The 27,120-nt window shown below is 45.5% G+C and overlaps 1 protein-coding gene and 1 long non-coding RNA gene across 2 annotated transcripts in view; both read left to right on the top strand.

The window, feature by feature from the left end:
• The first annotated feature begins 1,594 nt into the window (after positions 1-1,594).
• On the top strand, positions 1,595-13,776 carry LOC310846125. The gene is made up of 3 exons (XR_014565150.1): positions 1,595-1,610; positions 7,929-8,750; positions 9,012-13,776. It is a non-coding gene; the product is annotated as an uncharacterized lncRNA (long non-coding RNA).
• A 2,527-nt stretch (positions 13,777-16,303) lies between these two features.
• Positions 16,304-27,120, top strand: part of IRS1 (insulin receptor substrate 1) — a 53,091-nt gene continuing 42,274 nt past the window's right edge. Inside the window, 3 exon segments of the mRNA XM_083742058.1 lie at positions 16,304-18,192; positions 18,195-18,276; positions 18,278-21,489. Of these exon segments, the coding sequence (XP_083598184.1) occupies positions 17,853-18,192; positions 18,195-18,276; positions 18,278-21,467 (3,612 nt within the window). The 5' untranslated portion in view covers positions 16,304-17,852 and the 3' untranslated portion in view covers positions 21,468-21,489.

The raw sequence follows: 27,120 nt of genomic DNA, 5'->3' as shown, positions 1-27,120 counted from the left end.
AAGAAGGGAAGTCATTGATATCTTAAGGATGTAAAAATGAGTACAGTGGTACCTCGGGTTAAGTACTTAATTCGTTCCGGAGGTCTGTACTTAACCTGAAACTCTTCTTAACCTGAAGCACCACTTTAGCTAATGGGGCCTCCCGCTACTGCTGTGCCGCCGGAGCACGATTTCTGTTCTCAACCTGAAGCAAAGTTCTTAACCTGAAGCACTATTTCTGGGTTAGCGGAGTCTGTAACCTGAAGCGTATGTAACCTGAAGCATATGTAACCTGAGGTACCACTGTACTGTAAATTGTAAAACAGAAAATTAATAAAAATTATATATATAAATAGAGGATCTGACAAATTTAAAGGGGATAAGGCTATCAATAGCTACAAACCCTGATGGCTATGTACTTCCTCTAAGATCAGTTGCAGCATGCCTTGGAATACCGTTTGCTGAAGACCAACAGCAAGAGAGGTCTATTGCCATCCTATTCTGCTTATGGAGTTTCCAGACAGTATCTGGTTGGCCACTGTGGTAAACAGGAGCTGAACTAAATAGATCTTTGTCCTGAGCTAGCAAGTCTCTTCATATATTCCCATGTTTATAAAAAATATTAAAGGGGCTGCAGGAAGTTAAACAGAATTGATACAGTATGTTAAACAAATAATGCAGCCCCTTCCTAATCTCAGCACAGTACATTAAAGATTATGTTAGGTATAATTACTCCCGCTAACAAGAGCCAAATAGCTAGGAAAGATGAACTAAAAGGCAGGGTCTGGATACAGAGCCAAAAAGTACTGTACGTTGGCTGAAAGTAAATTGTAAGAGACAATAAAGTTCATTGTGAAAATGCTGACACCAAAATCCTGTGAGCTGCCAGCGATTTTCTTTTCTGTGCAGACAAGCACCTGACAGTAAATGAATGCATTTATAATGCAATTATAAATTGCATGGGAAAAGAAGCTCCCATTTGCTCTAGTTGGAGCTTCCCCATCTTTTGTGCAAATGGCAAGTGTGTGTTGGGGCAGGGGGATACTGATCTGGAACAGGACTGCAATACGGGGCAAATGAATAAAGACCCCCTCATGCCCCTTCCACACACCACACCAAGGTCCTAATCCAGATTGGTCTTCTCACACTGGCTATTTGTCCAAGAAAAATCACACACTCGAGGGCAGACCACACAATTAATGCTGTGGCCCTAAGAGCAGTTGATTTAAGGAAGTTTGTGAAAAGAAAGCTGTATGCCCCCACCCCTCTAATAGGCCCTCCACCCCATTCCATGTTTCACAGAAGGACCACCACCAACCCTTCTGGGCAGGCTTTGGGTAAGTATAGGTGGCCGCAAGGAATATGTGAGACAGAAAACTTTCATTTTCTGAACTTTCTTACGTTAGCTTATCTTTGAAACCAAGACATAATACTCAACATTTTGTGTTAATTACATGTTGTGATTCTGGTTCTTGCTTTAACAATGATCTTGGCAGTGGCCATTGACCTATGTGCCTTCGGTTGGTTTTTGCAAGCCGCTTTTTGTAGCGTTCCTGCTCATGTGAACTCCACCTGTGCATGTGTTTGTGCTCACAGTCTATTCAGGTGACCAGCTCCAAATGTCAACACAGGTAAGTGGCCTTGTGCTAAAGTCAGACCATTGCTCCATCTAGACAAGTATTATATCTGCCAACAGGAATCTTTCCCAGTCCTCCCTGGAGATGCCAGGGATTTAACCTGGGACATCCTGCATGCAAAGCATGTCCTCTACCATTGAGCTATGACCCTTTCACCAAGGTCTGTGGATATCCATTGCCTTTGGTTATCTTGTCCAAACAGGGGTGTAAGTGTTCTGTTTTCCAACAGCAAGGCTGCATACCGTAATTTTTGTTGCGATCAACAGTTTCTTAATCAGTTTCATCCATTATATCCTTCAAAGATCCTAACAGTCACAAAAGTCCTTACCCAGCTGGTGTAACCTGAGAATAATATGTTGTGAACAGGGTAATCAATATCTCACAAGCTTGGTGCTGTAACCACTGTACTACACTCTCTACCAGCCAGCTATTTGTGAAGTTTTACGCTTGACCCCCTCCCCTTCACCACACTTGTAAAGAGTAAGCTACATTGGCCGTTTTCTTCTTTTCTACGTGGAAAAAAATACATGTCCTCACTAGGCTTTGTCCTGATTTTTTCCTGACAGATTTGGTCTGCTTTGCACAAGGGTTTATATATAGAAGGCTCTCACACTATGAACAACAAAATTAGGGCACTGTCATTTATGACATCAGGAAATTAATATGCCAAGGGGGGAAATGATAGTATAAAAGGGATACTTTAGCCAGTACAAAAACCATTCAATCCTGCCAGCAGTGGTTCCTCTTTTTATATTTGCATATTTGCCCTGAGGGCTAATAAATATATGCAAGCTATTTTGTTATGATGGCTCTTTATTTGGACTGTTGGAAACATGACAAAATTTATAATGATCAAATTTCTGAGGAGTGGAAAGGGGGCTGTTGTTTTTTGGGCAGCCACAGCGAGACTGCATATATATAGGAAGAGTGTGTGCGTGTGTGTATAGAGAGAGATTGAGAGAGATCAGATAAAGTGGTTTCTAAGCACTGTCACAAGCTCTGTGAAGGTGAAGGCAGCTGCATTAAAATTGTCACCAGGTAGAAAAGTCAGCAATATGGTATGGCGTAACATCCATAACTGGATTCAGCTAGAAAGTTTGTAGTGGATAGGGTCAATGGAAGGGCAGCTGCTGACATCACATCATGGTCTAGAGGTTCTGACCCTCAATCATAAGCTTTGTAGAATGCAATTCAGCATAACGTTATTGAATTCACCTTTAGATTAAGAAGGGCCTCATTGACATATAATGTTTCACGTGCAAGGTATTAGCTGGGCATCTGCTTAATTTTGCACACTTTGCAGCTAGACCAGACTGTATGTTTGCAATTCAGAGACATTTTTAAGGCCCTTGACAGTTTGAATTTTTCATGAAGTAACATCAAGTGACATTCTCCGTGCAGCTAATTCTTATTCAGATAGTGTTCTGTTCACATGTATGCCTGCTGGCTCAAGACTCAAGGGTATGAGTTTAAACTGTCCTTTTATCATCTATCACAGTGGTGGCTATCCTTTAGCCCTCTAGAAGTTGCTAGACTACAACTCCTTCTATCTATTCAATAGCGGGGAGTGCCAAGTACTGCCTGGGAATTTTTAGAAACCAAAAATATATTGTGATTTATTTATTATTAGATGGATAGTGTGATTTGTGAATTCAGTCACATCACACCAAAAATTGGGTCAAGTCATGCCAAAGTCATGTTTTGACCGACCACCTTGATTCAAAATGGCACCTGGTGTTCAAACATCCATGAAGACTGCCTATCCCATCTTGGGAACCCTCTTGCCAAGTTTGGTGACAATATCTCAAGAGGCAGTCAAACCCATGCAACAATCCTGTGAATTAGGTAGGACTAAGAGACAGTGATGGGCCCAAGATATGGAGAGCACAAGGTTGTCAAAGGCTGCCTTGCCGCAACTTGGCATGAAGGAAGGATCATATTCCTAAGAGAAAGCCTTGTTTATTTTAAAATGCATATGCCAATTTTCTAAATGTGTTGCCTACAGAGATACAATATAATAACAAGTTAAATAAGTAGATAAATAACAATGCAAAACTCACATACAGCTAGGAGCCATAAAACTCTGTAGCTGTAAGATCTGGCTGTTGACATTTGATTTTATTAAGTCAAATCAGTTCCTTAGGAGATACTTTAAAAAGTGATTGACCCAATTAAACATGTTCTAGTTAAGGAACAAATAGGGTGATGATATTTTAAATGCACTGTCGTGGGGCTGGCTTGTCATGTGAAACTTTTCCACAGGAATTGTGTCTCTGACTTGCTTCTGGCTACTAAAGAAGCCAGACATCAGACTCCATTCCCCTTGTGTCTCTTCTTTTTAGCATGCATTAGTAATCACAGTGATTTACAACCCAGGTTCAATCCAACAGTTAATTTAATTCTACTTTTCACCCAACTCTGAATTTGCTTAAGAATTAGGGCAGAATCGCCTGTTACTTAAAGTGCCAATGTCCATAGATTGTGTTTGTGTTGTGCTCCCAAATGCATATACAAGTAAATATACAAATTCACTTATTGAAGATATTTGGGGCAACATGCCTTTGGATGTTATACCAACAAAAGAGGAATCCATGGGGCTGCTTTTCAGCGATATAGTATGTATAGAAGAAATAAGTGAAATAACAATCTGAGATCAATCATGATAAAATTGTAAATAATTTTTAATATAATAAAACTGCAGTTAACTCCATTACACTAAGTCAGGCATAGGCAAACTTGGCCCTCCAGATGTTTTGGGACTACAACTTCCATCATCCCTAACCACTGGTCCTGTTACAGATAGGTAGCCATGTTGGTCTGCCATAGTCAAAACAAAAAAAATTCCTTCCAGTAGCACCTTAAAGACCAACTAAGTCAGTTCTTGGTATGAGCTTTCGTGTGCATGCACACTGGTCCTGTTAACTAGGGATGATGGGAGTTGTAGTTCCAAAACATCTGGAGGGCCGAGTTTGCCTATGCCTGCACTAGGTGGTGAGCGTACCATGCATATTTGCTGTGCACGAATATGCAGTGCATAAGTCGAACTTTCTTTAGTGAATCTTTCCTTAGTGGAGTTAGTTCGGCAGTCCTTAATGGGAAACCCATTGGCTTATCCTGTGTGAATATCCCTGACCTTTCATGTTACGGAGAGACCACTGCAGTGAACATAAACATGGGACAAGCCCAATGAAGGACACTGCCAGCTGCTGCTTTCTAATTCCAGTGTACTAACATGTCTGGTTAGGGTAGACATCTTTAGGAACATAGGAAGCTGCCTTAAACTAAGTCAGACTACAGTATATGTCCATCTACCTTAGTATTATCTGTTCTAAGTGGCAGAAGCACTCCAAGGTGTCAGATAGAGGTCTTTTACATAATTTGCCACCTGATCCTTGAGATGCTATGTATAGGTACAAAAGAGCCATGCAGAATCAGACTAAAACCCTATATAGTCCAGCATTCTGTTCTCAAAGTGGCCTATCAGAAGTCTCTGGGAATCTCATACACTGAGAGTTTAGCACATTGGTGCTACTCAACCAACCAACCAACCAACCAGTGTCATCTTTACTAGTAATCTAGAATTATGTGCTAAAGAGCCCACAGTATGCAACCAGAAAGGATAAAGGATTTGCTGATAGGGCACTCTGAACTCCAAACCAATGTATTGTAGGATTTCACAGCGCTTCAAACATTCCTCAGAGCCTGGAACAGAGTTTGTGTCACTAATTGCATTTTTGAGAATTTCATTACTTGACTTGTATATTGACATACAGCTGATGCACCTGCAGTGGTGCAGTTAGTTAATCTTAGGCTCTGGACTTCATGGTCTTAGGGATATGGGAGGGAAGGAATCCCCTGTTTTTAAGTGTTACTTTGTTAATTTAAGAAAGTTGAAAATCAGACCTGCTGCATTTTGGCCCCTCCCTTGTTCTGCCAAATGGGGCCTGGACTTTGGCCCTGAAAGTCCTGCGGGTGAGCCATGGCCTGTGGCTGATAGTATGGCTCAGTTGCTCATTGGTGCACTGCCAATGTGAAACTACCAGTAATTGCAAAAAAAGCACCAGTGCAGTAACTGACTCCTTATCGTACCCTTGATGAAATACACTTTATTCTGGATAAAGGGCATGTCTAGCAAAGGGATCGGTTCTGGTGTTTGCATGATTAGTTGGGGTTTTTCCTTCCTCTGACAGGATACCATTTTCAGGGACTGTGGGGGGGGGGGGAGCATAGGCAAAGTTTATGCCCATGCTGCCCAGGGTGGGTGTGCTCCTGAGGGGGGTGGGGTGCGGAGGGTGCCACCCCAAGTGTGGAATAGCTGCTTGGGTGCATGGAGCGGCGCATGCGCCCTGCAACTGGGGGCAGAGCGAGCCACCCACGGGGGCAGGGCGAGCTGCCAATGGCGGACATTCAGTATGCTGCCTGTCCGCGACTCCCTAGCTGTCAAAACGAAGGCCGCCAGCAAGGCAGCACAGTTCTCCCCCTTCCCCCGATGGCTCGGGGTAGGCTTGGGAGTCGCAGGCGGGCAGCACACCAAATTGAGGGGTGGGGGGTAAGATGCGCCGATTAGCCTTGTCGCATAAAACAAGGCCATAGGTTTTTTTGCATTTAAGAAGCTGTTCTTGACTGTTTTGCTGTACTAGGAGTGTGTCAATGTGATATTTGCTGAGAGGGTGGGGGAACTGTCCTCTTCTGCCCTACTTTCATTGTTTGTCATGCTCAAGGCTCTGGAGACTCTGCCTGGAGACTAGGTTTCATACCCCTTGCCTTCTGCTATGCTACTGTGGTAGAGAAACAAACTTGAGCATGAACAAGTGGTGATTTTTTGTACGACGATGACCAAATGGGATTTATCTGTACCAGGCAGAGGGCAGTGCTATGCCTGCAAATAGACAACATCAGAAATCTTGTCTTCTGTGTCTGTAGCCATTGACTTATTACAGGGATGAGGAACCTGGGGTCCTTCACATGCTGTTAGACTCCCATCAGCTCCAACCAGCATGGCCAATGGCCAGAGAAAATGAGAGCTGTGATCCAACAATGTCTTGAGGGCCACAGGTTACTGAACCCTGACGTACAAGATCTGATCTCCATCCTGCATCTCAGTATCATCCACCATGGTGCGATAAAATGGAAGTAGAAAGCTCACTGTTGTTTGAAAAGGGAATTCTGGGATCCCAAGCTATTCATTTCTAAAAATTTTGTGTGTGTAATATATTACAAAACTATATAAATACAGAAATTGAAAATGAAAAATTTAACACCCTCCCCCGAAAACTGAAGTCTGCTACTAAATCTGAAGCCCATTCAAGTCCCTATCATATATCCAGATTCCAGAGGTCGTAGCCTGGTCCTACAGCAGTATTCATATTTTGGCTACCATTTTAAAGGTTTATCTTTATGGTTAAAGGTAAAGGTAAAGGTACCCCTGCCCATACGGGCCAGTTGTGTCCGACTCTAGGGTTGCGTGCTCATCTCGCTCTAGAGGCCGTGAGCCGGCGCCGTCCGAAGACACTTCCGGGTCACGTGGCCATCATGACGAAGCTGCAGCTGGTGAGCCAACACCAGTGCAGCACACAGAAACGCCGTTTACCTTCCCGCTATAAAGTGGTCCCTATTTATCTACTTGCACTTAAGAGTGCTTTCGAACTGCTAGGTGGGCAGGAGCTGGGACCGAACGACGGGAGCTCACCCCACCGTGGGGATTCGAACCACCGACCATACGATCGGAAGTCCTAGGCGCTGAGGTTTTACCCACAGTGCCACCCGCGTCCCTTATCTTTATGGTTACGCCATTTTATATAAAGTGATTAGATTCTTTTTTATCAAGTGGTTTAGAAATCTTGTAAATAAATCTTGTAAAATAAATAAAAACGGGTTTATGGTTTAAAACCAGTATCTTGAAATGGGCCTGGAAACATACACAGTTGTACCTTGGAAGTTGAATGGAATCCGTTCCAGAAGTCCATTCAACTTCCAAAACATTCAAAAACCAAAGCGCGGCTTCTGATTGGCTGCAGGAGCTTCAGCAGGAGCTGATTGATTGCAGCAGCCAATCGGAAGCTGCGGAAGCCCCATCGGATGTTTGGCTTCCAAAAATAGTTCGAAAACCAGAACAGTCACTTCCGGGTTTGCCACGTTCCGGAGCCAAAACATTTGGGAACTAAGCTGTTTGACTCCCAAGGTACAACTGTAGGTCGCTAGTGTAGCTGTGTTAATAAATAATAAAATGAATATAAGAATAAAATGAATATAAGAATAAGCCACATATTCTTACTAAATGATCCTTATTTAACTGTATCTTTTTGCTTCCAGCTGTGACTCCTTGAACAATCCTAAAGAGTTCTCTCCTTCTACTCCCTTTCTTCAAGCCATCAGATTAGTACAACATGCCTGGTGTATAAAAACATATCTCCCCAGCATGATGCAGCCCTTGGGCCATACCTCCTCTGGTGCTTTCATTTCCATCTATTTCTGGACACTACTATATTTTTATTAGGAAAACACCAGGCATGTCTGCTCACTTGTCGTTGCTCAAGAATTCCTGGTGAACAGTCAGTGTTTACAGTCCCAAATTAATGCTGCTCAATACATTGGACAGATGATTCTGTATTGCACGTGGCTGGGCATTGTGACTACAAAGGCTATTGCCTGTATCAGCAAGACTAATATATGAGGAAGCGTTTATTTTTCATGAAGTGGCTATGCGAGGAGGCGATAAAGATAATTGCCACAGGACTTCAGGGGCTATCAGCTTGGTTGTTATCCAACAATAATTTGTAGTGTGCAGTTGAAATAACAGTACATCAATGGGAAATCTGGGTTTCTCAATTGATGCTTTTGAATTATGGTGCTGGAGGAGACTCTTGAGAGTCCCATGGACTGCAAGAAGATCAGACCTCTCCATTCTGAAGGAAATCAGCCCTGAGTGCTCACTGGAAGGACAGATCGTGAAGCTGAGGCTCCAGTACTTTGGCCACCTCATGAGAAGAGAAGACTCCCTGGAAAAGACCCTGATGTTGGGAAAGATGGAGGGCACAAGGAGAAGGGGATGACAGAGGACGAGATGGTTGGGCAGTGTTCTCGAAGCTACCAGCATGAGTTTGACAAAACTGCGGGAGGCAGTGGAAGACAGGAGTGCCTGGCGTGCTCTCGTCCATTGGATCACGAAGAGTTGGACACGACTAAACAACAACAACAACAACAATGCTACTATTGTTAAATGGTTTTATATATATATAATTGACTGATGTCCAGAAAAAAGTCAATGTGTCTCATATTTTTCAGACACATTGAGATATGTTTTGTGGATATGCATGCTCTGATTCTGCACTAAAGCATTATATTAAGTGCACCATGATCACAAATGTTTATTCAAACTGGATAGTGCCTGGATAGTGCCTGGCTTGCTCTGGTCCATGGGGTTACAAAGAGTCGGGTACGACTAAACAACAACAACAACAACAACTAATCTTGGGCTTGGATGTGTCATTCATTCTGCTTCTGCAATCCACATTCACAGATACTAAATTCAGTGAATACATTTTGAATTTTGAGAGTAATGTGGGTGCCAGTTTTGTTTGGGCTGCCATGAGACTATGGCATAATACAAAATGGCTGTCATAGGGGCATGACAGGACTGCCATTTATGCTTGTCTCTCCCCCCCCCCATTACTTCATGCTTACCGTGGGAAGTCAGCTATGTCCTGCTGGGCCTGATTGTGAAAACACAGCTGTTAAAAACACACACACACCCTGTTTTCTCCAATGCCAAACCTAAACCAAAGCCTAGGCTGCCAACTTGCATGGGTGAAAGCCCCATTAAACACAAATAGAGTTACTTCTAAGTAGACATATATATTGTCATACCGTAAGTTAACTATACAGTGAATTCTTAGTGATTGACTTGCATTAGGTGCTGTAGAGTAGGAGATATGCTTAAGCCTCTTTGCAAAGTTTTCACATTTTGCATTTGCCCTTTGGAGAGGTGATTGTTTAACATCTGCCTGCACTTACAGAGTAGTTGCAGTTGCAGTTGCAGAAATTAATTCTTGATCTCAGATAAACTCACCACAGGGAAAAAATGTATTCTTGTTGCTAGCACAAAAGAAAGAATGCTAAGGACTACTGGAAAACAGCAGTCTTTTGGGACCCGCAGGGTGTCCTGGTGTCCAGACTTATCAGTCACAGCTTTGACATTACTCATTGGCTAATAACACTTACAGACAGGAGCAGCTAGGCTGACTCGTTTCATAGAAATCACTTAGAAGGGTACTTGCACATTATGCCCCATCTCTTTCTTTCTAGAAGGGCTAAAGACTTAAAAGTTAGCTCAGAGTCTGAAGCAGGGGCAGTAATGAAGGTGGACTCAATGTGTCTTACCCCCAAAAGTAAGGGAGTTTCAAAGCTCTTTCTGTGCCAGGAAAACCCTGAGCAAAAAGTGCTTTTAAGCTCTGTGCCATGCATTTAATTTCTGTGTTTACAACAGGCTGGCCTTGCAAAGTTGAAACTGCACGTTGTGAGTTACCTGTACGTATCTCTTTGGACAAAATGCATTTAAGAAATATGACTGGCCTACAGATGGCAGCATTGAGCAATGTATTTTCCTTTATTGGATTGTTGCACAGCAGTGCTTCTTCTTAAATACTGCAACTGAAATAAAAATTAAAAATTAAAAAATTGTCCAGTAGCACCTTAGAGACCAACTAAGTAGAAATAAAAGTTTGCATTCTTCAAAATGCTAATCATGTTGCACGTTTAATTTAATTTAGTATACTATATAAAGACATACAGGCGACATACAGGTGACATACATTAGGAAAATAATTAGGCTAAAGGGAGGGGGAGTTTCACAAAAAAATTAAAGGTATAAAAAAAGCCTTCCCATTCAGCGTTTTTCTCCCCACTGCAAGAGACAGTAAAGATTTGCAGCAGCATCCCTTCTCTTCTCAAGTCAGTTTGCAAGTACGTTGTCAGTTTTTAGAGGAAGCAACGGATCTGCAGTATTCTCTTTCCCTCCAGATATTTAGCAAACTCATTGCCAAATGTGGAGGAGGCTTTGTGCTATGGATTGCTTCCTTTAAACTAGCAAAAGGGGTGATTTACAGCATGAACTTTCCTTTCTTGGCAAATTGACAAAGATAAGAGAGGGTCGCTCATAAAGTACATTGCCACCACAGATCATTTCTTTTAAACTGTCCATTTGGAAGTACCTAATCTATCTAGTCTACTTTCTCTTCCCATATACAGTGGACGCTCGGGTTGCAAACGTGATCCATGCGGGATGCACGTTCGCAACCAGTAGCGTTCGCAACCCACGTCTGCGCATGCACGGGCTGTGATTTGGCGCTTCTGCGCAAAGCACGATTTAGTGCTTCTGCGCATGCATGACTGCCAAAACCTGGAAGTAACCTGTTCCGGTACTTCTGGGTTTCAGTGGTCCGCAACCCAAAAAAACGTAACCTGAAGTGTCTGTAACCCGAGGTATGACTGTACCAACTTAGTACAGATACCTATGAAGACTTTGTGGCTTTTAACAAGCCAGCTTTCCCCTCCTACTTTGCTTTACATATTTTGTGACACTACTGTAATTGGTTGGCCTAATTAAGGTACCATCCTACTATGGGTTTTTATTTCTTTTATTCTTTTGTGCCGAAATGATTATGCTTTTCTGATTTGATAGGATCACCCATGTGACCATCCAAAGAAGCACTGCCCTCAATTAGCTACATTTGATATAAGAAGTGTTGTCGCATTCATGACAAAATCCCTGATTGGCTGGGATCACTCCAGGAAGGAGGTATGGAGGCAGTGGGGATGGGAGACAATGGATGTGAACAGTGCTGGAAAATATAAAAGCAAGAGTTCTGAAGGGAACAGTTAACCCTCTCAAAAGCAAAATGCTCATTCTGAAAATGTTCATGGGCAACAATTTAGCAAATCCTTGAAATTAACAAAGAGAAACCCAGCAACTGCAGAAATGACATGTCTCCAACTCTCCAGTCATCAATAAAACTCCAAACTCAAGCATTATCATGATGAATAGAGAGGAGATAGATAATTCCTGTATCTAGTTCTATGAAACAAAGGCTATAAATTCAGAACTGAATAAGCAATACAGATTTGCATATTGCAGAAGTATTCAAAGGACAATTCTCAAATGACTTGTACTAGTAAGCTAAGAAGCAGGATATGGGGCTGGGATGTCATCCATACAGAATTCAAGAGCTCTGGTCTAGCAAATGTTAGTTAAAAGTGATTGAAAGCGGTATAAGAAATTACTTGTGGTACCTTGAGTTCCACTGCTTCCAACAGGTTGTACAGGCAAGTCCTGTGCACAGTTAGTTCCATTAAGATAAATGTGCATAGGTTTGTAATACGTTGTGGTTAGGAAAGCAATCCCAAGCATGCTTATCAGTAAATTAGTCCCATTGAAATTACTACATAAGAACGTAGGAAACTGCCTTATACAGAGTCAGACCATTGGTCTATTTAGCTCAGTACTGTCTATACTGGCTAGCAATGGCTCTCCAGTATGACCCCCAGTCAGACTGAGGTTTCTTCCAGCCCAACCTCAAGATACCAAGGATTGAACGTGAGCCTTCTGCATGCAAAGCAGTTGCTCTGCTGCTGAGCTATAACCATTTCTCAATTCACTTTCATGTAAATATGCTTAAGATCAGACTACAAGTAAACCAGTTTAACACCATGATGTGCTTAGGATCAGGAAGTTAACCTTCAAGCCGCAATGCTAAGCAGTGGGCAACCTGAATGTAATGCATAATTAAGATCACACAGGTTCCAGATTTTGACTTTCCTTGTCTGAAAGATGGTTTGCCTATTATTTAGTACTGCTTAAAATTCAATGCATTTTCTAACTTTCAGAATCAAAGATCCCTCAATAATGACCAACAAAATCATATAAATGCAGATATATAAGAATCAGGGCTTGTTTTTAAGCCGAAACTTGACGGAACTCAGTTTTGGCACCTCTCAGGTGGGCACCATTGCCATTCTAAGAGAAGCGTTCATGGTGCTTTCCTGCACCATTTTTCCCTAGAAAAATAGCACTGATAAGAATTAAATCCAAATCTGTGTGTATTTCATAAAAGACAACTCCAGTTATATTTACTTTACAGTATTTGTATATTACTTTTCAACCATGGTTCTCAAAGTCGTTTGCAATAATAAAATTAGATTTGTAGGCATATGACCTTTCCCTCTTTTAAGCTATTCAGCTTTAAAAGACCACTTGTTGTTGATGGTTCAAAATGAACCCATGATGATGAGATCATCGCAACTCCACTGAATAGCTGAAGGTGGCATGCATGGTTCCCCCCCCCCCCACTTCATTCTCACAACCCTGAGAGACAGTGACTGGCCCAAGGCCACATAATGCACTTTATGGCTATGTGGGGATTTGAATCCTAGTCTCCAAAGTCATAGGCCAACACTAACCACTGCATCACAGCATTGTTCCTTCTCTTCTTGGGAATATTTTTCTCTGTGAGTATTCTTTCTGTTTGCCTGCCTTTACCTGGGAGAAGCCCAAATATTCATAAAGTGAACTTAAATGACAACATTAATGTATGGGAAAGCTGCATAGATGATATACAAATATAGAGTTAGTAGAATAACCACAATGTCTGTTAGATTCTATGGTTTAATTGAGGTTGTAGTTGAAGGTTTAAAAAAGTATACATATTTGACTAGAATATGGCAGTGTTAATCCACTCCTAAAACTCATTTCTTGGAAACAAGTCCTATTCATTTTTTAAAAAATATTTTTAAACAAGAATGCTGAGGATGATAACCTTAGAATGGGTACTTTTTCTAATTTTCTTCATAATGTAATTTGGGGCTTAGTATTAAATGGCATCAACATCATATTCTTTATTCAGTAGAGCAGCTGTAGTTTAAACAAATGTACAGGTGTATCCATTGTCCATGATTGTTAAAGCAATTTTTCTAAACAATTATCTATGACAGCAAGTTTAATTTGCAGTTTACTTGAAACTGGCAATAAAATGCTGTGCTCAGACTACCTCATTCATCCAGGTGACACAGTGGTAATGATACCAGTGTCATCACCAAACCAATGCTTTAATTGTAGGCTGAGTTCATGTTACTCAGTATAGGAACATTAAAACTTTGTAATAGAAAAGGTGTTATTGGTTTCATGTTCATTGTTTAATACTCAGAAGGCTTCATAAAACTTTAAACAATGATAATAGCAAGAACAAAGAGTGGGCATCCTAACAGCCTGCACATTCATATTCCTGCTGAGTTGTTTCAATGATTACCAGATTAAGTAAATTTAGAGATAAAATTGGATGTCTGCACCACACATTCATTACCATTGTGTAGCCTCATTATTGCCTGGAAGAATACATATGATCAGCACTTTTTAGTTTTGATCAACTAATTCTAAGTATCAGCTGCTAGCCCTTAGGAATATAAGGTGAGTCCTACTGGATCAGATCGAAGGCCAATATCTACTCCCCTATCCTGTTCCCCACCGTATTCAATCAAATGCTTATGGAAAACCTACAAACAGGAAAGGAACATCATTGCACTCTTCTGCTTTTGCTCTGCTGGAGGTATTTACAATGACTAATAGTCATTTATAGCCTTATCCTCCACAAACTTCCCTAACCCCCCTTTAAAGGTAAAGGGACCCCTGACCATTAGGTCCAGCCGTGACCAATTCTGGGGTTGCGGCGCTCATCTCGCTTTATTGGCCAAGGGAGCGGGTGTACAGCTTCCGGGTCATGTGGCCAGCATGACTAAGCCGCTTCTGGTGAACCAGAGCAGCGCATGGAAACGCCGTTTACCTTCCCGCCTGAGCAGTACCTATTTATCTACTTGCACTTTGACATGCTTTCGAACTGCTAGGTTGGCAGGAGCAGGGACCGAGCAACTGGAGCTCACCCTCTGATCACCTTTTGATCGGCAAGTTCTAGGCTCTGTGGTTTAACCTACAGTGCCACCTGCGTCCCACAGCGCCACCCGCGTCCCCTTTTAAAGATGTCTAAGTTAGAAGCCACACGACACTGTTTTGTAAATGAATTCCAAACTTTTACTATCTAATGTGTGGAGAAGTACTTTGGTTTGTTACAAATCTTACACTATTGAGCTTCACTGGATGACCCTGGTATTATGAACAGTAGAGAAAGAAAGAAATCACCCTGTTCAGAATATGTATGATTTCATGTCCCCACTTATTCAACGCCCCCTCCCCAAAAGCCCCAAACACTGAGAGCTTTCATGTTAGAGAATTTTTTTAATCACCTGAGCATGTTGATTGCCCTTTTCTACATCTCCTTTCCAGCACTACAACACCCATTTTGAGGTGTGGTGACCAGATGCCTGTTACAGAATGCATCTTTCTTCTTTGGCGATCTTGTAGCCCAGTAAGATTGTCTTCCATAAACATGGTCTTAACCATGAGTCCGTAAGTGACTGTGGAGGCCAATTCTGGATCCACACTTCCTTCCACAGTGGGGACATTGGTTTCTGGACGGGAGTTGATCACAGAATGCATATTGTATGAGTGTTTCAGCGTAGCAAACATTGCACACTGTCTCTGAACATACTTCTGGATCCTGTCCACAGGGTTGTCTAACCCCCTTTTAGCCATGTAAACAAAGGGGCATCGCCACATCTTGTGGAAAGGGAGGAGAGGGGAACATAGAAAAGAAAAAGTAATCAATTTCTGTGTTATTTGTTGGGCTATTCAGATTTCAGTATGTGTGACCCCCAAAGTGGGAGCACGACTTCTTCTTGCCCTCTGGTTGATATGTTGCCCACCCCTCTTCTTATAGTCATGTTTTCTGGTCACCTTCCCCTCAGGAGTAATTGCTGGAAAACGGATCCTGAACCTAATATGGGGCACCTGTGGCCCATCAGACATTTTTGTTGCACTACAGCTCCCATCAGCAGAGCCAATTGCCAGGGATGATGGGAGTCGCAGTACAAGGACCTGGCAGGCCACAAGTGCCCCTATCCCCGACCTTTTCTTGGGGGGGGGGGAATTAAAGATCCATGACATTCAATGGATGTCGTTTCCATGTAAACGTTTAAGGATTGGGGGACCTGAATGCTAGGCGGAAACGAGAAGGGAGGGAAAACAGGAGCAATTCGTGGCTACTGGGGGAAATATTAATTATTCTGCAAAGCGCTACAAATCGTGACTTTTATTTTTTATTATTCCCTACAAATCATTTTGTTTTAAATATAATGGGGGGATATGGGATGGAAAAACCCGGCACGGCGCCCGCCTTTGCTTCAATCACGGCGACGGCGGCAAGGCAAAGCGAGACCCGCAACCCCCTCGTTTTATAAATATCACGCCAGTGAATGGCGTCTACTCTTTCTCTCCCTCATATATATATGTGTGTGTGTATGTGTGAGGGAGGGAGGGGGGAGAAGGCGCGAGCTCGCTCCCGCGCGCGCACACACACACATATTATACATAACAAACTACTACGCCGCGCTTTTCAACCAAGCCTGGGTTTGCCTCCCCGTCTGGCTCTCTCCACACAACCCTTAGGAGGCCCAAAGAAGGACAGGCAGGTGCTCCAATAGGAAAGCGACCCCCCGCCGAGGCTCCGGACGCGATCAGCGCCTAAAGGTAAGCGCTCTGGCTGCGGTGCTGAATGAAAAAGCCGCCGCCGCCGCGGCAGGCATGGGAGCGGGAAGGCGGGCTTGGAATGCCGCGCTAACTAAGCTAGGCTGCGCGTGGGCGCTTATTTCCACCCCGCTCCCTCCCACCTCGCCCTGCTCTCCCGCGCTCTTGCTGCTGCGGCTGGGGCTGGAGATGGGGATGGTCCACGCACTGGCGCCATCACGTGTTTTTCTCCTAGGAGTGAGACGGAGTGTCGGCGGCGGCTGGAGGGGGCTGGACTCATAATAAACACAGACGGCAGCCGCTTGTTTTGGTTCGCGGGGGCTCTTCGGGAAAGTCTGCGGAGCTGCAGCTACTGCAGGCGCCGCCGCAAGCAGCAGCAGCCCGAGGAGAGACAGCCAGCGAGCAAAGCAAGCAAGTCCGGCGGCTGCTGTTTTCCCCCCCTCGCTCGCCTCCTTCATCCTGGGGCGCACGAGGAGGAAGAGGACGTAGCGGTGGTGCAGGAGGGAGACGGATTCTGCCGCCGCTGCTGCGAGTGCCCTCCGAGACTTTCCCGACTGGAATGAAGAAGAGGCGGAGGAGGTGGAAGCAAGAGCCGCCGCCGCCGCCGCGAGGATGTTCCTCCTCCTTCTCCTCAGCTCGGGCAGCTTCCCCTCCTCGCCTTCTCCTTCCCGGCTCTCGCCCCTGCAGCCGCATGCCCGCGTTTTGTGTCGAAATGGCACTTTCTCGCCCTAACCAGACGGGACTGAATGGGGTCGCCAGTCTTCTCCTGTACAAGCTGAAGAAGCTGCAGTCTCAGCGGCGCTGATCCCCCCCCCCGGATATTTTGTTTGTTTGGGTTCTTTTCGACGCGCCCCCCCCCGCCCAATCTCTCTCTCTCCCGCGAAGGATATTTTGACTGACATTTTTTTGGCGGGGAAGAAAAACAAGGTGGTTGGCGTGGTGTTTTGACTGACTGTTGTTGTTTCTTTGCTTTCGGAAAGAAGGGTTGCCTGCGTTTACGACGAAGACTTTCCTTCCTTCTCCTCTCTTATTATTATTTTTTTTTTTGCAAAAGCAAATCTTCCCTTCCCAACGCGAGAGGATATTTAATCGGCATCTGAAATTCGCTCCTTGCTGAGGGGTAACTTGAGAAGGGGAGGGGGCTGTTTGTTTGGGAGGGAAGCGACGGGGGAACCCCATCCTGCTCCCGTCGCTGGAGGAATTTCCACCCCTCACGGATGAAATTATGCACTTCTCCCCTTTCCCGGCGGCTGCTCGGACGAGACTTTCCTGGACTGGACTTTTGAAAGCCACGTTTCTCCTGCGAAGGGTGATTTGGAAATAAAAACAGCAACCCAAACTCTGCTCCTGGAGCTGGAAGGACGCTGAACAGCTGCTCTCTTGCCTGCTACTCTCTTCCTATCCCCTTTTGGAAGGGGGGGGGGTTGCAGTGCTATTTTGCTGGGGTTTTGTTTTGTTTTGTTTGGTTGCTGCTACTGCAAGAATTGGATTTTGGGCTGCTCCGTTAGTTCTCTTTTGTTGTTGTTGTTGCTTTGTTTCCTCCTCTGCTGTTTCGGAAGCTGCCCCTTTGCAGTAGGAGAGCTGCTCTGCCACCTCTCTCCCCTTCCAGCATGGCGAGCCCCACGGATAATAACGAGGGCTTCTTCTCAGATGTCAGGAAGGTGGGTTACTTGCGCAAACCCAAGAGCATGCACAAGCGCTTCTTCGTGCTGAGGGCAGCCAGCGAGTCCGGACCCGCCCGGCTGGAGTACTATGAAAATGAAAAGAAGTGGAGGCACAAGTCGGGGGGCCCCAAGCGCTCTATCCCGCTGGAGAGCTGCTTCAACATCAACAAGAGGGCAGACTCCAAAAATAAGTACCTTGTGGCGCTCTACACTAAGGACGAACACTTTGCCATTGCTGCTGACAGCGAGCCTGAGCAGGAGAGTTGGTACCAGGCTCTGCTACAACTGCACAACCGGGCCAAGAGCCATCAGCACCACCACCACCACCATCATCACCACCACCACCACCACCATGGGGATGTCACCATGGGTGGTGGAAGCATTGGGATGGGAGAGGCAGGGGAGGACACCTACGGTGATATGGCTCCTGGCCCAGCATTCAAGGAAGTTTGGCAGGTGATCTTGAAACCCAAGGGCCTGGGCCAGACTAAGAATCTGATCGGCATCTACCGCCTGTGCCTAACCAACAAGACCATCAGCTTCGTCAAGCTGAACTCTGACGCGGCAGCCGTGGTGCTGCAGCTGCTCAACATCCGGCGGTGTGGCCACTCAGAGAACTTCTTTTTCATTGAGGTGGGGCGTTCTGCGGTCACCGGACCAGGTGAGTTCTGGATGCAAGTAGATGACTCGGTAGTAGCCCAGAACATGCATGAGACCATCTTGGAGGCTATGCGGGCCATGAGCGAGGAGTTCCGCCCCCGTAGCAAAAGCCAGTCCTCCTCCAACTGCTCCAACCCTATATCGGTGCCTCTCCGCAGTAGGCACCATGTCAACAACCCCCCGCCCAGCCAGGTGGGGCTCAGCCGTAGGTCCAGGACTGAGAGCGTGACAGCTACCTCTCCTGCTGGCAGCGGTGTGGGAGGAGGGACAGGGGGCAAGCCCAACTCTTTCCGTGTCAGAGCCTCCAGTGATGGAGAAGGTACCATGTCCAGACCAGCTTCGGTGGACGGGAGCCCAGTTAGCCCAAGCGCCAACCGGACCCACTCACACAGGCACCGCGGCAGCTCTAGGCTCCACCCCCCTCTCAACCACAGCCGCTCCATCCCAATGCCTTCCTCGCGCTGCTCCCCTTCTGCTACGAGCCCAGTCAGCCTGTCGTCCAGCAGCACAAGCGGCCACGGCTCCACCTCAGACTGCCTCTTCCCACGTCGCTCCAGCGCTTCGGTCTCTGGCTCCCCCAGCGATGGGGGCTTCATCTCGTCCGACGAGTATGGATCCAGTCCCTGTGACTTCCGCAGCTCCTTCCGCAGCGTGACCCCTGATTCTCTAGGACACACCCCACCTGCCCGGGGAGATGAGGAGCTCAGCAACTACATATGTATGGGAGGGAAGGCTGCTTCGTCCTGCTGCAGCATCACAGCTCCTAATGGTCATTTCACCCCCCGCACTTGCCACCTTCAACAGCAGCAGACCCGCTGCCCTGCTGCCCCCTGCTGCCCCCGGCTTGGCAGTGAGGATGTGGGTGATCCGGAGAAAGGCTTCAGGAAAAGGACTCATTCAGCTGGTACCTCCCCTACCATCTCCCACCAGAAGACTCCCTCGCAGTCTTCAGTGGCCTCCATTGAGGAATATACTGAGATGCTCCCCTCTTATTCCTGTGGCGGCAGCAGGCTCTCCTCCTATAGACATTCTGCCTTTGTACCAACCCATTCTTACCCTGAGGAATGTCTAGAGATGCATCAGGTGGAGGGCAACCACCACCGGACCAACTCTACCCCACACACTGATGATGGCTACATGCCCATGTTGCCAGGAGTGGCCCCAGTCCCCAATGGTGGTAGTACTCCCAAAGGTGGTGATTATATGCCCATGAGCCCTAAGAGTGTGTCTGCCCCACAGCAGATTATCAACCCTGGGAGAGGAGGCCGTCATGTACAGGCCACGGTGGACTCCAATGGCTACATGATGATGTCTCCCAGCGGCAGCTGCTCTCCAGACAGTGGTTCTGCTGCCTACAGCAAATTATGGATGAATGGGACTAGCCACCACCCCAAGCTCTCTGTGGAGAGCAACGAGGGGAAGCTGCTGAGTGGTGGGAGTGATTATATCAACATGTCTCCAGCCAGTGGATCTGCTACCAGCACCCCTCCAGATTGCTACTTCGCCAGCTCAGGACCTCCAGGCCCAGAAGAGCCATCTGTGCAAGGACCCACCCGGTCCCACCACAAGCCCATCTACTCCTACTTCTCTCTGCCACGTTCCTTCAAGCACATGCAACGCAGGACAGGCGAAGAGGGAAATGCCCAGATGCGGATGTCCTTTAGCTCCGGCCGCTTGCTCTACGCTGCTGCTGAGGACTCCTCCTCCTCCACTAGTAGCGACAGCCTTGGTGGCCCTGGGGGACAGGAGGGTGTGGGGTATGCCCTTCCTGCGCAGACACAGCCATTGCAGCCTGCTCCTTCTTGTACTGCGGATGCGGCTGTGCGGACCAAGAGCCGCTTGGCCAGGCCTACCCGGCTGTCCTTGGATGGCCCAAAGGCCAGCACTCTGCCTCGGGCTCGGGAACAGCTCCCAGAGCCCAAAAGCCCTGGTGAGTACGTGAACATTGAGTTCAAGCAACCAGCCTTCCCGTCGCCTTTGCCCCACGGAGACGCTGGCTCCAGCTCAGAGGAGTATATGAATATGGATTGGGGGGCAGGTTGCCCAGCTACCTTGGCATCCATGCAGCCAAGCCGGGCCGGGGCAGCTCCCTCCGGTGGCCGAGACTATATGAGCATGCAACTGGGGAACGGGGGGCAGTATGTAGTGTGTGCCCACACCCCCTCGCCTCCCCCTCCAGCCCTCCTACTCAGCTATGCTGACATGAGGATGGGTCGCGGCAGGCAGGAGAAAAGCCCCCCGCCTGTGGGGCTGCCTTCTCAACACCCCCAGGCGCAGCCGGGGGAGCTGCCAGCTGTCTTGCCCCACTCCTGCTCCTCGTCGATGATGGGGCCTCTGGGGATGAGCAGCGCCTTCACGCACGTCAGCCTGAGCCCCAGCCGCAGCAGCCAGAGTGCCAAAGTGATCCGCGCTGACCCTCAGGGAGGCCGGCGCCGCCACAGCTCCGAGACGTTTGCTTCCTCAACCACGCCTGGTGGTGGCCTTGGGGCCTCAGCCCTGCCCCACGGACCAGGAGGAGGCTCTGAAGACGCCAAGCGCCACAGCTCAGCCTCCTTCGAAAACGTCTGGCTCAAGCCTGCATCTGGGGAGGCAGGGGCCTTCTCCGGCCTTGGCACAGCGGCGTTTAGGAGGGAGCAGGCAGCTGGCGGGGCTGGGGGTGGCGTGGGGAATGGGCTCAATTACATCGACCTGGACTTAGTGAAGGATTTTAATCACCGCCAGCATCATCACCATCACCACCCCCACCCTCAAGAGAGCGCTTCTCTGCTAGGGGTCAAGCAGCCGACACAGCAGCATCAGCCACCTAAATCTCCTAATCAGCCTTGTGGGAGTAGCCACTTGGGTGATGAATTAAGTGCATATGCCAGCATCAGCTTCCACAAGCGGGAGGACATCCAGTAGCTGGGCAAGAGCCAGAGACAAGGTGAGCATGCTGTGAGCTAATGGTTGGTTCATAGGGGTGGGGTGGGGATACTGCTTTGGACTATTGCAGAAAAGATGACTTGAATTGGTACCCCCAGTAAGCCCTTAAATGAACAATCTCTCAGCTAGGCATCATGGGTTAGGTCACATTTTGTTAGTTGGTTTAAATTATGTAATCGTTAATAGATCTGACCGTTCTGCCATCTACTTGTGCACTGCATCTAGTCCCCTATTTTGCCCCTGGTCACCCCTACATACAGTGTGTGTGTGTGTGTGTGTGTGTAGAGCTCCTCAGTTTACTGGTGAGTTAGAACTGGAACAAGTCTGTTTTAAAGGACGGGTGGTCAGGGCATACAAATCCCATTAATTCTGGTTAAGGAGGGTTAGGTCTGTTATATTGCTCTGTTTATGGTCATAATATAAACATTTGTCAAGGAAACAAAGTCCTATGAAAGGATTGTTAATAGGGAAAGGAGGAAGTCACTGCTACTAGATAGCAAACATGAGATGAAATCTCAGGCTATGCTTGGTTTTGAAGCCTGGTTAATACTGGTTAATATATCTCAATCAAACAAAATCTGTCTTGCTTTGTGTTTTGCTATGTAATATCCCTTTCTAATATCCTTTCTAATGGCATTTGATCTGAAAATTGGGGCAGTTGCACAAAGGGGGGGGGGGAATCATTGCAAAAATGTTGCAGCTGTTTAAAACCCTGATAGTGGGATATTAAATGGGTTTCTTTGTTTCTCATTTGCTTTTGTACCTTTAGAAACAATATATCGTATAATACAGCACTCCCAAAGCATAATCTTTTACGTGTAGACACCATTGTTATTATTATTATTATTGTTGCTACTACATTATACTTTTCTCTATGAAATCCCCTAATCCACTTTTGGCTGAGGCTCTGAGAAGTGTCTTTGTGAATATTCTGCTGTCCTACTTGTTTAACCTTCAGAAAACTGCCTTCTAAAAGAAAGGAATCCTGTGTTTGCGTGTGCCTGAGCAAGTGTGCATGCTGCATATGAGAAAGAGGTGTGGTCTTTAACTTAGGGCATGAGAGCTGGAATTGGAAACCTCTGCAGTCTAATCCTGAATGAGCCAGTGACAAGTTTTGTGGCTCCGGGCAAGTTTTCCTATGCGTACTACGTGTAGTAATACTTACCTCAATGGGTTGCTATGGGGATTAATTACCAGTAGATGATGTTTGCAAAGCACAGTGTATATGAAACAAAAGGAACACTAACTTAGAATATGCTTGACGTTGTTGAGAAAGCTTTCCTGCTGCTGTGTTGCGTTGAGCAAAAGTAGATGAATGAGCAGTTCTTAAATAGTAAATTAAGCAGAATTTCCATAAACTTTCTGCATTTAAATTATGGTGATGAGTGAAGTAGCAAAGATAATGTTTTAGGTTCGTTTATGGTCCCATGAGTCTGCACAAGGAAGCATGATAAAATAATGAGATGCTTTATCACCGCTGTAGGTTTTCCAGGGTGTGTGTACTGCTGATACGAATATGGCTGCCACTCTTACAGTGTTTCTTCCACTCATTATGCTTGTCAAAATCTTGATGTTCTGCAGTTATGATTCTGCCCTGAGCTTTGTATTATCACACTCCTCCTGATCTGACCTCTTCCTACTACCCCCGTTATCTTTGATCCATGGCAATTACTGGTGAGACGTAGGAAATGTTTGTACTGGCACAGATGGAGGCAAATTCAGCAGTGTGCTTTTTGATCTTAGAATGTCATAACAAACACTTCTTCTGTTCTGTGACGTGTTTTAATTACGTGTTTGCTGGGTATAAGTACTAACAGTGTTGAGAGATGGGAGTGGTAAATGCCCTTAGAAAACACAGAGGTGGTTTTCCTGTAGTTGAATACGTGAGGATTGAAAATGAAAACTGTGAATACCCAGAATAAACATTTTGCACCATCAAAAAATAAAGTAAGCACCTTTATTACTGCTTTTTACCACATAGCAAATCACAAATGACCGTGTAGGTCCTGTTGCTTCTCTTATGTGCACCAGGTAAATTTTTAAATAGCTATATTTAATACATTCATATCCCACCTTTCCTAGAAAAAGCTTGAGGTGCTGTATGTACATGGTTCTGCACCTCCTTGTTTTATCTACACAACAATCCTTTGTAGTAGTTTATACCGACAGTGACTGGCCCAAGATCGCCTAGTGAGCTTCATCACTTTGGGTATTTGAACCCGGGTCTCCCAAGTCCTGTTCCAACACTCTAACCCTTACTGCCTTTAAATTTCAGTGTGAGGGCCATCTGTAATGGGTGCTTTAGTTGAGATTCCTACATTGCAGGGGGTTAGATTAAATGGCCCTCAGGGTCCCTTCCAACGCTACAATTCTATGATTCTATAAATGCAGATAGTAAAGATTTGTAGGCCGCCTTGCAAGTGCTTCTTATAATGAAAACAATGTTTTTCATGGATGTGCTCTTGACAGTCACATTATTTGCAGTCACAATATCCCTGGCACAACTATGAATTGTTATGGGGAGCCTCATTCTTTTGCTGCCTATTCAAAATGTAGTCTAAATAATCTTCATGACACCATTCTCTAGATTTCACTTTGTTTCTGCTCTAACTGACTTTCCCCAGATGCTTCAGTTCTAAGAGTTTATAGCTTTGTTGCTGCATAATATATATAAGCAGTTAATTACTTTGTTTTATGGTCCTCGATTTCCTCGGTTGTTCCTTTGTCATGTTATCAGCTGATTCTGAGAACAGTTACAGGGTAACACAACTTCTCATGGAACACTGGTGACTATGAAAGTGGGCTGCTTGGCTAATGTTTTATTCCTTGATGGTTTGTCTAATGGAAACCATTGCTGTGCTAGACTTCTGTTGTTTGGTTGTTTTAGTAAATCAGTTGTGGTTTTCAAGGGTGCTGTCCAGTGAACTATGCAGAGCTCAAGTAACATACTAGCACAACCATATTTTGAAATGTAGACAGACTCTTGCCCCTGAGCACTATATGTGTTGCTTTCTAATATTCAGCTAACTGAGCTATTGTGGGGGTTTTATGGGCTGATGGGTGTGATGCAGTCTTTTTTACATTCTTCAGAGAAGGGTAGTGGGGAAATTAAATGTTGTAGAGAGTTCAATTCCTCCTCACATGGGATCACAGTTCTCCCTTGCCTTCTTGGCTGAACATATGCAATTCCTAAGACATCTTAAAGTCGAGAGTATTTACATTTCCTGATCCTCTTACGTTGCTCTTTTGATGCTTTATGAGAGGGGCTATTTTGCTGCCATTTTGTTTTTGTGCATGTTAAGGCAGTGAATATTTTGCATGTCCTGTTTGAAGCAAAAACCCATGACAAGTCTGCTGCAACCTGTAGAGTTTGGCTCTTCCTGCGCATTTTTAATAACTGGTGCAGTTTTCTTTTAGTTTGATTCATAGCTGAAGACATTCTGTTCACTTCTCATTCAGACATAGGCAAGAACAGCGTTTTAGACTGACAGAACTGCTTTGGCTGGGAGTGGAATTCTGTTAGCAATATAGTTTCACTGAGCCAAGCAATAAAGTCTGTTATTGGCCTGTTTTTGGATTGTTGACTGTGGAGATGTCTTGGCCTCCGTTGCATCTTTATTCAGGTGGAACGGGGAATATGTCTACGCTTAAGACTGTGCACAAAGATATACAAGCAGCATTAAGTACTTCTGTGGAGGTTATTTGGGCAGTCGTGCTTTATTTGTTCATTGTTCACACATGTTTTAACTACAGGAATACATACCGCTGTTCTCTCCCTGGAAAATATTGGATCAGTGAAGCTGTATGTAGACATCACAGGTTTCTTGGTTATGCTATCAGTAATGTATTCTCTGTAGTTGACAGTGTTGCCCAGGGAAGGGAAAGAATGAAGCCAATGTTCTGTAATGTTCACATGAGCCATTTTTCTTTTGAGGGCCACATTACTTTAATACGAAATCTATTGCAGCCACACACACCAGTAGTGCCATGTATACAGGCATTAGTCTCTGTGAATAAATGAGGCTAAGGAAGACAAGAAATAACCGAGAGAAGGAATTATTTGTAAGGCACCCAGCAATACCTGCTAAAGGTGAAAAGATAAAACATAACTCCTGTTTCCTTATTCGTGTTTTTTAAGAGAGATTTGAAAGCCTACGGTATTTAAGATACTGGAAAGACTGACCTGTAAATTTAAATCATAGCTGCTGGAACCTTAGGGTGGGGTTCAGTGTTTGAAACTCCCATTGTTCTAGGCACATTTTGCAACAGGGAATTTCATTGGAGTGAGCAATTTCTGAGCTCTGGTTGCAGTACTGCGCCTAAGATTTCAGATTAAAACTGCAGAGTGGAAAGAAAGGAGGACCTTTTTGTGCCTTCCCACTTCTGGCTACTCTCTGAAGACTGGAGAAGAGATCCTCTTAAGAATATTAGGGGGTGGAGTGGGCAGGGGAAGGACTAGACCGTGTGAAAAATGACATAATGTTTTAGCAACAGTTCCTTCATTTTCAGCTTTGTATTCTTGTTATTAAAAAAAGTGCACCTAGATATTGCATCGTTGTGCCCATAACCTAGGTTTAAGGTGCCATTTAGCTCCTAGCTTTTATATCTCAGTTTCTAACGCTGGTGGGGAGAAGGAAAAGAGTTCTCTCTTCGGTGTATTCTTGCTCACCCTATGTAACTATGCCCCCCATTCACGAACAAAATGGAGGAAAGTGGGCAAAAGTGGGGAGTGTTAACATCTGTGACCCACTCTAGGAGTGGGGTGCTTCTGTGGCATGAACCCGCAATCTCCTCTTCCTTGTCTCACAGCTTGGTCTAAGGAAGGGTTTCCCAAACTTGGGTCTCCAGCTGTTTTTGAACTACAATTCCCATCATTTTAACTAGCAGGAAGGTATTGTAGTCCACAATACGTAGCAGGGTAGGTATTGTAGTCCAGAAACAGCTGGAGACCCATGTTTGGGAAGCCCTGGTCTTAAGGCCTGGTTTTAAACCAAGCTTTGCTCAGGGCAGACCTGTTGAAATTACAGTAATGGCCTTAAATTTGCCATGTTCATTCACTTCAGTGGGTCAGGTCTGAGCAAAACTTAGCCGAATGCCACCCTCGGTCTTGCTGGATATGCTCTGTATCCCATTCCTCCACTACAAGTTCAGCAAACTCTTCAAGGCAGAGGAACTTTAAATAACAGAAGGTCATGGAAAGCCCATGTGTGTGGAGGGGGAGAAATGTTGGGGGGCAGGGAGAGAGAAAAGAAGGGGGGGAGATGGTCTTGTACATTCCTCCTTCGCCCGTCTCCTGTTACTGGAGGGTTTGTATTAAACTTCTTGATAGGTGCCTGGTGTTGCGTGTGCATCTTGGTTGGCGGGGTGTGGTGGGGAATACACTTCTTAAAAACCACCTCCTTCCCCCAGCTCCCAGACCAGACCATAGGCAGGAAGCCATAGCTGCTATGCAAGATCCACAATGACAACGTGAAAGCCCCTTTCCTGCTCTGTGTGAGGGAGGAACCCAAGATGAGGGCGAATTAAAGGGACAGTGACCTTCCTTCAGGTTTTGCATGGTTTGGCTTGTTCTTGAAAGGAGGAACTTTACCCGCTATCCACAGAGAGGTCCAGGGAACCCCAGTGAGGCAAG

The sequence above is a fragment of the Podarcis gaigeae genome, assembly GCF_964106915.1.
Source record: "Podarcis gaigeae genome assembly, chromosome: 5".
In the NCBI taxonomy this organism is placed as follows: domain Eukaryota; kingdom Metazoa; phylum Chordata; class Lepidosauria; order Squamata; family Lacertidae; genus Podarcis; species Podarcis gaigeae.
This window is presented reverse-complemented; position numbering and strand designations above follow the sequence as displayed.